Source organism: Saccopteryx leptura, chromosome 11, assembly GCF_036850995.1.
Source record: "Saccopteryx leptura isolate mSacLep1 chromosome 11, mSacLep1_pri_phased_curated, whole genome shotgun sequence".
Classification (NCBI taxonomy): domain Eukaryota; kingdom Metazoa; phylum Chordata; class Mammalia; order Chiroptera; family Emballonuridae; genus Saccopteryx; species Saccopteryx leptura.
In genome coordinates this window covers 10,061,996-10,074,220 of record NC_089513.1, presented here as the reverse complement: position 1 = coordinate 10,074,220, position 12,225 = coordinate 10,061,996, and the positions used below count along the sequence as shown (strand labels likewise).

The following is a 12,225-nucleotide window of genomic DNA, read 5'->3' as shown; positions in this document are numbered from 1 at the left end:
TCTGGCACCAGCGCAGGGGACAGATACTTTGGAAAACAGGCCAATTATCTGGGTGTCCTTTATAATTTGAAGTTTCTGAATTCACTCCTAGATAAGCCACTGCAAGAGGGTCTGGCAGTGGTAACAGCGCGCAGATGGTCACTGAAGAAACGACAGGGAGGAAAGGAGGACGGGGGAGAAGAGAACATTTCCTTGTGGTTTCATTCATGGGGACAAATCTGTAAGCTGACACATCCCTCTTTTTAAAAAGTCCCTAGAGCAGTATGGTCAAGCTTCATTACAAGTAAACAAATCATACCATCTTTCTCCAACAGATGACAACTGGTGAGTAATAATGCTTTGAGTTTGCTTCACGCCCGGGAACGGGGAGTCTCAAAATACAAATTCCACCAGTTGGTAAAACCGCAGAAAGGCCATAATGCTCGCATCAAGGAGAACAGAGAACTTGGCCCAAAGCTGCATAGCTAGTGGTTTCTTCCCTGACACCCCTGGTGGTCCTCTTGTTGGTCCGTGTCTGGGGGAATGAAATCGTAGGTTCTCTTACCTCCAGGGACACTGAGCTGTACTGACTTCCACCTTCGATTGGCTGCTTGTTTTCACGGGAACTGAAGGACCATTTATTCCCACGACTTTCATGCTGTGGTTCTTTTATATTTGAGCCACAATGCAGAGCAAAGGGAAAGCCCCACCTAGCTCCCCCTGGGAGGACCTTAGGCCAGCCCTGGTTTCTTGAATAATACGGTGGTGAATAATCTCAGACGTCAACACTTTCACAGTCTGGATGGGGCTTGTCGTATGAAACACGAGGACTAACAGCACCTATCCACAGGTATGTGGATTGTATTGATGTATTCTCTGTGCAAACAGGACATAAGGTGACCGTCCATAGGCTCATGTCTAACATTAGCATTATGGACTAATAAAAGTTGAATATTCAATATAAAGCAAAACCTAGATGATTTCTTTTCATGTATAAACAACATACTTCTCCATTCCCTGGTGAAGGATGAAATCAGAAGAGTTAATATGTATTTTTCTTTTTTTGTTTCTATATACATGAACAGATCTGTGGGATGGGACATTTGGAACACACACACACACACACCATAATAAAGTGAACGAGAAAACATCGTGGGGTTAGGATGAGTTAACTGCCCCAAATGCCTCTACCATAATCATTTTATTAATTCATTAACTCAGTAAACAATCCATGTGTGCACCCATACCTACTGTGCTAGGTGCCAGGATAAATTTAATGGGAGAAAAATTTTATTAAATGAGGAAATCCCAGCAAAGAAGAACACCTTGATTTTACAAGCCCTCCACAAATAGAGGGTACTATTAGGATATGGGAACAACACTATTTTCACTCAAGTTATTTTTTAAGTAGGCAAACTGGGAGTGAGAAGCCAACCTTTGAACAGTAAAACTCAAAGTTAATCACCTTAATCCAATCCATACACGCCTACAGAGAACTTTTGGGAACAGGCAGTGTGGGAACAGCAGTAATAAAAGAAGGCAGAACCAGTAAGCAGCAGCTAGGACCACTTTGCGACTTGCAAGAGAAAATGGGAAATCTAAATGGCTCTGGGGGAAAGGCATATTGTATTCTAGCTCTAACTTTTCTCTTGGGCTCCAGATCCTTAAGGACTTCTCCTGGGCATTTCCACGTGGATAGCCTACTGGATGCTCAAGCTAAAAATGTCCCAAATTAACTTTGTCACATTTACCCAACAAAACAGTAATGCTTCTTATCTTGCCCTTCTCTCTGGAGAACAATATCATTGTTTGAACCAGCTGGGTTTCGAACTTGAGTCCTTGGCTTTTTCCCATCCCTCATTCCTCACATTTCAGCTGTTGTCGGCCCTTTGGTTTGACTTGACCATCCCTCACATTGGCCCTGTCTTTTCCATTCCCCACTCGACCACCATCACACAAATCTCCTACTCGGTCTCCCACTGTTCAGCATGTAGTCATTGCCAATCTTCAGCAAGTCCGCAGATGTCTCAGAACCCTTTCAATATCCTTTGAACAGCTACCAAATTAAAGGCAAACCTCTGGACTTAGGACCCAGTCTTATCTAACAAGAATTCTCTATGCCCCCAGCGGGTCCCCCTCTTTGCAGTTCCCCAAACATGCCTCATGCATTCTGGCTTGCTTGGGCTTCTCTGGTCGATCTGGTTACTCGAAATGCCCTCTGCTCATATTTCCTACCTGTCGTCTCTGGCAGAAGCACTTCCAGATCCCCTTCCAACAGGACCAGACCTCTCATTCACTAAACAGCCCATCTTATCTTAGTCTCACCACTGGTTGGTAAGTTCCTTAAAGGCAAAGTTTATCTTACACATTTTTTTACTCAACTAAAACTCCTGGCATAGAGCTTTGCACATAATAGGCTCTCAATAAACGACTTTCCAGTGAAAAAAGTTAGTGCACATGCTTTCTAAAATAACAAGATCGGTGCAAGTCCTTCCATTTCTATCACTGCCCTGGTGACAGAGAATTCAGGGTTCAGTTTTACTCACTTTCCTTGATTAACAACAGTTCTTCAAATTTTTCCTTCTTGGACTGTCCCTTTAATAGTTAGTAAGAGGCTCTGCCTCACTGTACTTATAATTTTGTTATGAAATAGCTCAAAACCACCTCTAAAAGTTTTCAGTGTTAAAATTTTTTTTAAATGAGAGAGAGAGAGAGAGATCCTGGCCAGAATTCATCATGGAAACAGCTAGGAGACAGTCTTGACATTTTAGATTCACAAGTGCCAACTGGCATCCTTTACAAGCTTGCTTCATTTCTTTCATAAAGATAAAAAAAATCAATACCTAAAGCTGATGATATAATTTGTAATTAATTTTATTCCTATCCTAATTGCAAGAAGGTAATCTATGTCGCAAAGAGGCGACAATGAACAGCACTAAATATCTGTCCCATATTCTCTTCGAAAATTCTCATGCCACTCGCTGAGTGGACTGTTTGGCTGCAACTCAGCTGCAGAGCTAATACGTAGACGTAACATTCATCATGTTATTAAGCAGAAGAAATCTTAGTATTGCTTAAGGAGAGTTGGAAAACGTCAAGAAAAGCTAACCAGCAACATCGATCCCTTGTTGTTTGGTGCTTCAAGCATTAACTCTCTGCTGTCTTTTGAAGCTTAAGAAAAGACAGTTAAAAATAGAGAAACAGAGTCATCGGAACTGTCACAAGAAAGAGGTGTTGGTTTCAATGGTAAAACCTCCCCTGAACATGTGAAGCTTCACTTGACAACAGTGGGTCCTGGGTTGTTTTCAGAAGAGAGCGAAAGGGAGAACGAAGTCGGTCATAAGCTTCTGAGTCATTAGGGTGAAAGCCCAGAGAGTTGGAGAGCTGATAATTGACCGGAAACGAAAAACAGCTCTATTCCTGAAATTCTGAAGGCAAAACCAGGAGAAGCGTGGAGATGCCAATTTTCCAAATAAAAGGTTTCCCGGTGAAGGGTGCATTCCGCGTGTCAGAGAGGTCGACCCGAGAGCGAACCTTCTGGTAGAACCCGTCAGTCACCCAAGTGGCTCTTAGTATGGCTACAAATGGCCACACCTGGGCGTGTCGGGGAGATTCCCTTTCTCGTGTGGTGAGGAGGGTGTTTGGGGAAGTGTCTTGGGCAGAAGCTATTTCAGTTGAGTTTAGTAAGTGCAAGCTTAGCTGAGGCTGCAGGACAACCCTCCACCCCACTCTCACCTGGCAGACAGCAGAACCAGGAAGAAACGCTGCCAACAGATTCTATCTTTTCCCTGCACAGGGTTAGAATCTATGGTCCCTGGAGGGAACACATCCTCTCTGTGGACAGTCTCCTTGCCCTGCTACCTCTAGCAAGATTGGAGCGGGGTTCATTCTCACTTGGGTCCTTTCCTGCTGCCTCTGGCTGGTCTGCAGGCATAATGCCCCTTCTTCAGGCTAATGCTCCCTTTCACGGGCTGCCACACCTAGGAGGCCTGCCTGTGGTAGGACCCTGGGCAGGTAGAGGACAGTCACGGGGCATGGGGTGGGGTCCCTGTGAGAAAGCCCAAATGGCTTTGGAGAGAGAGAGAAATAATCACTCAACCATTGTTCTCACCGAAGGACAGCTGGTTTTATCTATTGTCTGGCAAACAGAGCTGAGAAATAATGTCAGCGGTACCAAATCAGAATGCGAGGCAACCCACAAAAATACTTTTAAAACATGCAAACGGCTTTGTTGTTGTTTCAAAAGTTTTACAATCTCCATTTAAAGAGAGAGGACCAGGAGGGCAAGAAGTTAGATGGCGAACACCTGCTCTTTCGGAACACAAATGCTACTGCGGGTGAAGAATTTCTGTAAACAGCGTCTTGGAAGAGAAGCCGCTGGATACACAGAACAGCACTACAACCTAAAACCAAAGCAAAGCACAAGATTTTCTTCCCCTCGCCCAGAGGGAGAACCCCTGCTCTGGTTCAAAATCGACTGTTCTTTTCTGCTTGCAAAAATTATTTAAGGAGGACAGCTCTTCAAATGGAGCTCTTCTCCTCATTCTAATCAGAGCCTTGATTGTCTTTCACTTAAAAAGAACTAATGAAATACTTTCAGAATGGCAGACTAATGTTTATTAAATCTTTTTCATGTGCAGAAGGAGCGCTTAATGGGTAAATATTTAACAAGGGAACTCCCCTTACATTTCAGTTCTCTTAAGTCTATGTTATATAGGATTTCAAAATGTATCTGCATTCTTCCTCCTATTTAAATCAGGACTAATGCACTCATGAACTAGAAACAACTTACTTAGACAAAGCTCAATGTGTATCCAAAATAACAAACACATAGTTTTCTTCTTCTCCCTCTAAAGTCTAAGATCATGCCCATCAGGCTGCATGGTAACTATGAGTTTACTAAGACACCTAGCACTAGCCTGTGAGGTCACCCAGGAGAGGGGGAAGGTTTTCCTCCCTCTGCTCCCAAACTGACCCAGGGCACACAGAAGACTGGAGAGCACGTCTGTCTCTGCTGTGGGCTGATTCTCATTGTCAATGCCCTTTGGACGTCAAACACAAATTTTGTTTGAGTCAAACCAAGAGGGATGAAAGGGGAAGCTTCCCAGTGAAGTCAATTCACTGAGTGGTCTCTGTATGGAGCCAGAGTAAAGGGTGACCAGCTTTCGAGGTTACTGCTAGACCTGAATAAGGTGCTATTAGATTACCTTAAAAAGGTTTAACGGAACCTTTGAACCTCAAATACAATATATCTCTGGGGAGGAATAAAAAAAACCTTTCTACCTGTACACTACAAAGGCAGTGTTGTTTTTCGAGCACGAATGCACGTCTGCTAAAATCCCGCTTTGCTGAACGAGTGTGAAGTCACGATGAGTGACCTCAGCAATGGGTGTGGTGTGCCGAGTGGAAGAGACCACTATGAATAACAGCACCCACACACCTGCTTTATGGCTGGTTTATCAGTCCTCCAAAGAGCTGACTAGGACTGGGAGTAGAGATAAGGAAGAATGTGAGAGTTGGGCTTAAAGAAAGCAAAAAAAAAAAAAAAATCTGCGGCTTTCAGTTACCTGATGTTTGTGTGGCCTAATGACAGGTAAGCAATCTGAACCAGCTCAACCAAGGATCACTAGAAAGATCAATCGGTTCTCACTAGAAAGCACAGCTAAAAGTCACATGAGGCGTAAAAAGACAGCCACGTTTTCGGCAGACATAACATAGCCCCCAAAGCCCTAGAACAGAAAAGAGAACTGAGTGAACTATAAAAATTTTACGAAGGTCCAGAAATATAATTACTCAACAGCACATGACTGCAAAACCCTAGGAGCCATAATGTATTTTCCCCCTGAAAAATGAATTATTGAAAGGGGTCATGTGGTTCTTAGCAGGCAGAGAGATGCACTTTCCCAAGGAAAGTTCATCATTAAATATATTATTTAAGACAAGATCGTCTTCAGGCTATTTTTAATCTTATCATTTTGCTGCCAAAATTGGCCATTAGCCGGTGATACTCAGCCACTGGGAAAACGGTGCGTTTTCACGCACTTTGTACACAGGCATGAGAACGGCCCTGCTTTCCAGTTAATCAAATGTTTTTGCTAGATGGAGACCAGATCCAGAAAAGGGAAACTGCTTGTCGACCAACTAATAAAAAGGAAGCTACCTTTACTGGATGTGGAGAAGTCCGTTTCTGTCTTCCAAAACCACAGAGACCAAAAAAAAAGGACGGACCACCATCTCATCAACAGAAGCCAGAGCCCTGTTTGAAAACCATCTCTTTCTTTTAGTAATCCACATCTCACGCTCTCCTAAGACATGAAACTAAATATCACATTTCTCCGTTTGCAGGCTGCTACCCGTATATACACTCATCATAACCTCGCCCTTATCTCAATCCTTTGCTTCCAAGAGTCCCTTCGTCCTCAACAGTGTCAGGGCCCCTAAACCCATCTACAGAATGTAAACTGTGTTGTTACAAGGGGATAAAATAATAATACCTAACAGAGCTGTTAAAAGAGCAAGATCTCCTGCCTTTCATCAGAGCAGAAAAGCTATCTTACTCTAATTTAGGGTGATGCCAATACAAACTGTAGAGCGACCATGACAAACACTCTGGAGAAGACGGAGCATATCCTCATTGATCTCTTTCCTACCTCTGTCATTCCACCCTTTTCCTCCCAAGGGTCAGATCACTCCAGTGGACATCTGGGAAAGACTCCACGTCCCAGGTAATACCATGGATGTGTGAAGTCACACTGGAAAGGCACACTGAAGGATCCATCCCACATTGTCCTTCATTGTAAAAGATGCCCCCGGGAATGGGAGACGAAGACAGCCAGCATCTCTAACTTTATCCTGCCCGCAAACACCTGTAGATCTTGTGGAGCACAGATTCTGACGCCCATAGCTCAGGGGTGGGAGCCGAGATTCCAAATCTCTGAGAAGCTCCCTGGTGACACCCACGCTGCTGTCCCGTGAAGCAGACTTGGACCAGCAGGGCCTTAGACATTCCATTACACTGCTGCCATCCCTCTGCTTCCTCTGTCCTGCCTCTCTCTGGGTGCTACACAATACCTCATTCAGACTTAGGCATAAAGCCACGTCCCACTCTACACCCAGTTTCTTCTTTAGTCTTTATTTAATCAGCAGGATTCCGAGACCATTTCTCAAACGCCTCTCATTCCCAGGCCCTGCTTTCTCCGAGTTATGGAACACGGAATGCAAACACTTTCTCTGCCTCGAGAGGTTCGGATTCTGCAGCAGCAGCAGCAGCAGCAGCAGCAAAAAGAAAAACAGTGACTTTGAGTCTAAAGCCCTATTAGTGCATATTCAGTAGACAAGCTGATCCACTGAGTCCTGGTTCCACAGAGCAAGCCACTGTCAAATGTCAAAAGAATGTGCTAGCTCTCTTCTGAGACTTTATTACTGTTATTAAGAGTGCCTCACCACACTATAAGATAGAATATATTATTAGAGATGCAACCCCAACAGATGCAAATTTGGAGGAATATCTGTCAGTACGGCAGATGCCTACAACAAAAAATGTAGATCATGCCCATTTGAATGATGGGTAAATCAATTCCAGCACGTTTTTTCCAACTTGTCCACTTATGATGGTATTTCCTGGCAAATACTTTTTTTTTATTCTTGACAAATTCCTTTGTTTTCCTATATAGTCATCCATCTAAATGTTTTTCTGAAAACTACACATTTTACCATCAGCCATTTGTGCTTCTGACTTATTTTTATTATAAGAGGTTTTGTCAAAATCTTTTTTTTATCATGTTCTATGGTATGTCATTGTGGTTTGGCATCATAAAATACAGCCTCCACATTTATTAACCTCAGATACCTGTTGACCACAAAGATTGGTTCTACAACAAAAACTCTATTCTGAAAGGAGGAAAAGTGAGCCTTCACTTAAAAAGAACACTCAATTGCGTGCGATTACTATAACTCAACAACAAAGAGCAAGGTTATATCTTAATTTCGATCACAAACATATGTCTCTGATTCCCATCTTTATTAAATTACTTGATAGATGACAGTTACCACTTTGACTTTCTTTCAACTAGAAAGACAATTTTTAGGTATTTTAATTTTCATAAAAAAATGTGAAATAGTAAAGCTGTAAATCAGTTTTACTTTGGTCTTAAAATGATCCTTTTGGAGCCTGAAAGTTCCTACTTCTTCGGTTATGGTAGTTAAAAATAAAACCACCTATCTAACCAAACAATTAAAAATATTCTTTCCAACTTTTGGAAAATTCTTCCAAAATTACTAAAGATCTGATAATATAGGACCTTAAAAAAATACAACAGTTTACGAGGAGCATTTAGATTGCAGAGATTTAAATGGGTTGGGGGATACTTTAGTTCATTTTATTTTTAAACATTGAAGAGTATCATCGATATTTTGTCAGCTTTGGTCAAACAGGATCAGATGTTGACGTCAGCCACGTCCTTTTCTTGGCCTTTTCTCTTTTTGGCTCCCCCCTTACTATGAGCACACTTTTTAAACTGCAGTAAAATATGTAACATGCTTCTTGAAATCAAATCCACTGGTAATCATTTCTGGGCCTTTTTGCTCCTGTTAGGTCCTATAAAATAATAACACTAGTAATTCTCCCTAGAGACTATAAAAGGAAGCACTGCATTGATTCCTCTTCAGATTACAACAAAAAGTCCGAAAAAAAAAATTCCGACAATAATTATTCCCCTTTTACTGTTTCACAAATTAGTTATTTTAGATATAAGGTGTGATCTCAATTACAGCTCTCCCCCCTGCCCCAAAGAATCACATGCACAAAAAGGACTTTATGGTCACATGATAGAAGCTCTATCTAACACAGTACCCAGGGAAAAATCATCTCACAGATGTTCTTCAAAATTACAGACATCAATCACTTCAACTAAAGTCAGAGCACGAGAGAATTCACAGCTAAGAATCAATTCGTCTATGCTTCACGCAGATACCATAGAACAAGTATGTTCATTAAAGGGACCAGATGAGGTGGATTCTAGGTGGTGAAAACTAAGTTACTAGAGTTCCAGGACACTTTAAAATCGTACACTAGTTATAGAAATAGAACACAAAGTTCACAGCCAATGCAAATTCTGTCTCTGATGAGACAAAGTAAAGCATCCACAGTCAAAATGTTCTTCCAGTCACTTGGTCACGCCCACAGGGAATGTGGCACACCCTGTAGGTTGGGGGTCCCCGGGCTTCTGGAAAGTCAACTTACTTTGTCACAAACAGAGCTAAGCTTTCCGGGGATAGGGGCTACACTGGTTTTCTTCTTTCGGTAGATTTTACCAAGTAAGTCAGAAAAGGCTTGCCCTTTGGTCCTCCGGTGCAGTCTGTTATTCCAATTGGGTGGTTCTCAAATTTTAATACAAAGAAGAAATCCCGAGGGGAGTTAGTGTAGGTAGGACAACGACTGCCAGGACACAACCTCTGGGGTCTCCCATTTCAACAAGCTACTCAGGCCAGGTAACTGTGGTGCTGGAGATCTCTGGACTCCCAGTCTGCGGAACCCTGGAGGGACACCATTTCTCCCAAGATCATTACTACATAGCAATGCTTGATCTTTGAACCTCCACAGCTGGCAAGCAAGGACTCCATTTTGGGTGGGAAGGAAATGATCACAGTAGAGTTGGCAGGGCTAGTTTTGTACAAGGTTAGAGGGTGGGAAGCACAGCCTAATTTTACTTCACTGGGTCATCCGCTGACCCGCGGCCCAGGCGCCCACCCACACTCCAACCACCGTGTCTCAGACCTGAGACTTCCATCCCCAACTCACATGCCACAAGATATGCACCTACCCAGCCTCCGTTATCCTGGATCCAGGTGTGCAGGTGCCGGTTCAGGTACTCAGTCATCCACAAGGCGATGTTGTCCACCAGGGGCGACATCTCCCGGTTGACGCTTTCCACACACATGACCCCACCGAATTCAAAGAAGGCCACAATCCTCCCCCAGTTCACCCCATCCCTGAAGAGCTCCTCCACCACCGTGGCAAAGCGTCCCCTCGCGGTGAAGGGCGTCAGGTGCAGCTGGCTGGACATTTCGGCGAAATCGCGGCGGTAGCGACGGGAAAAGTCATCGCCGGCCTGGCGCAGGGTCAGGTGGACCACAGGTGGCACTGGGCTGAGCGTAGGCCCCGCGGCTGCGGCGAGGGCGGCCGGGGGCGGCGGCGGCGAGGTCCTGGCGGGCGTAGGGGTGCGCCCGGGCTGGGAGGAGAAGATGCCCGGCGCGAGGGTGGCCCCCGGGGGCGCGGCACCCGCGTCTCCGGCATCCCACTCGTAGCCCCTCTGCGACAGCTTATAGTGGATGTACTTCATCACTATCTCCCGGTTATCATACCCTGTTCGCCCAGCGTGCGCCATCCTTCCCCCGAGGAAAAACAGGAAAAGCAGCCGGGTACCAACAGCACCTCTCGCTCCCGCTCCCGCCCCACGGCCCCGAAAGAAAGAATAATAGTTATAATCCAGCTATTTTATTGGATGTGCTTTGCATTCTTGGATGAGGGGGTGTCTTCAGCCACGCGGAACACTTGATTCTACTGTTTCCCTCTTGGCGTGAGATGCAGGAAATTTTAATTTCAATTCCTTTCGGATTCTTACTTCATGAGGCACATTGTTATTAATGGTCAGTGTCAGTCTATTCCCTCCGTGATCCTGAAAAGTTAAAAAAAAAAAAGACTGATAAGTGAAAATCAGGTGCATTTTCCTTTACAGTCTGGGTGAAAGCAAGGTATATACACTACAATTACACGGCTAAAAAAATTGTATTAAGCTGCGTGTTAATTACACTTACTCGAATGCACTTAAAAGTTAAAATCTTAAATGATTCCATTAGAAGTTACATTAAACCAATTTCCTGTGCGAAAGAACTTACTTGTATTTTTTAAGGACAGCATGATCCTCTGTCAAGTTTCCTTTTTTGTGAAAACAAAACAAATGCATAAGGCAAAGACCCCATCGATCTTCCGAACTCCCCGGTGATAGCTGCCGCGCAACTTCCAAATGAATCAGGAGTTGGGGGTGCGTGGGGCAGTGGTAAAAATGAAAAGACTTGTCAGATGGATTCCCAGACTTCTTCACAGAAATGTCAATCCGCAGGAATCCCAACCGGAGATCTCAAGAGCACGAGAAAAAAAAAAGGCAGCAGCGGCGGCAGATGAATTACAATATTCAGTCCAGTATTTCCATAAGTCCTGTGATATTCCCCCTCTCGGCAATTTACACGCGCGCACTCACGCGCGGGCACAGGCATGGACCCCTAACCGCGGGACCGCTTCACGCTCCTCGGGAGAGAGACAGGGACCGGGGCCCGTGGACGCGCCGGGGCACGGGGGCAGGAATCCTCTTCTGATTAAACTCCGAACGGCAAATGCATTTTCCGAAAAGCTGCTTGATAAATGAAGGCAGGACGCGCCCGGGCCGCCGGTGCAGAGCCGAGAAGCCCGCGCTGTGTGTGGTGCGGCGAGGGGTGGGGAGAAGGAGATGGTGGGGGAGGGTTTTATTTTTTCCCTCTTTTCCTAAAAAGGATGACTGCTACGAAGTTCTCCCCCCTGGACCCCCTCTTCCGCTGCACCCCACCGGCGCACCCCGCCTCCGGGCTGCGCACCCTTTCTCCTCCTCCTGCTCTTGCGCCGCGGCGGCCGTGTCCCCGCGCTCCCGCCGCGCACCCGCTCCGGGCGATGACGGCCACGCCGGCGGGGAGAGCCCGGCGCCCGGCACCTTCGCTGGCAGCGGCGGCGGCGGCGGCTCAGCCCGGAGACCGAGAGCGGCGGGCGGGCGGGCGGGCCAGCGGGCGCGCGGCGGGCGGGGGCGGGGAGGAAGGGGGCGGGCGCGGGGCGGGGGGGCCTGGCCTCTTACTTCATTCTCTGCTCGAACCGACTGGTTTCCTGTACGTACGTCACGGTTCATTCAAAAAAAGAAGAAAGAAAGAGCCCTCCTCTGAGCGGCCCCGCCACCCCCTCCGCCCTGCTCCCTTTCCCGGGTTAAAGGAGCCGCGGCCGGGCCGGGAGCGGCGCGCCCCGCCGGGGACACATGGCGCGCAGGGCCGAGGCTGGGGAGGGCGCGCCTGGGACGGCCCCCGCCCGCCCTCTGGGCCCGCTCCGCCTGGCCAGTGGGTGGCGCGGGCGGCCAAGGCCTCCCGCGCGGCCGCGGCGCGGTGGGTGTGCAGGGGCCTCCTCGGGCCTGCGGCGTGCTCCCGCGCCCGCGAGGGACCGGGCCGCCCGGG

General features: G+C 46.3%; 1 protein-coding gene across 3 annotated transcripts in view; it reads right to left on the bottom strand.

The window, feature by feature from the left end:
• The window catches only part of BCL2 (BCL2 apoptosis regulator), a 174,270-nt gene extending 162,497 nt beyond the window's left edge, over positions 1–11,773 (bottom strand). For all 3 annotated transcript variants that reach the window (XM_066353514.1, XM_066353513.1, XM_066353512.1), the window contains exons 1-2: positions 10,876–11,773; positions 9,801–10,655 (exon numbers count right to left, since the gene is read on the bottom strand). In XM_066353514.1, coding sequence (XP_066209611.1) covers positions 9,801–10,364 — 564 coding nt within the window. In that variant the 5' untranslated portion in view covers positions 10,365–10,655; positions 10,876–11,773. The remainder of the gene's footprint in view (positions 1–9,800; positions 10,656–10,875) is intronic.
• Between the last annotated feature and the right edge of the window lie 452 nt (positions 11,774–12,225).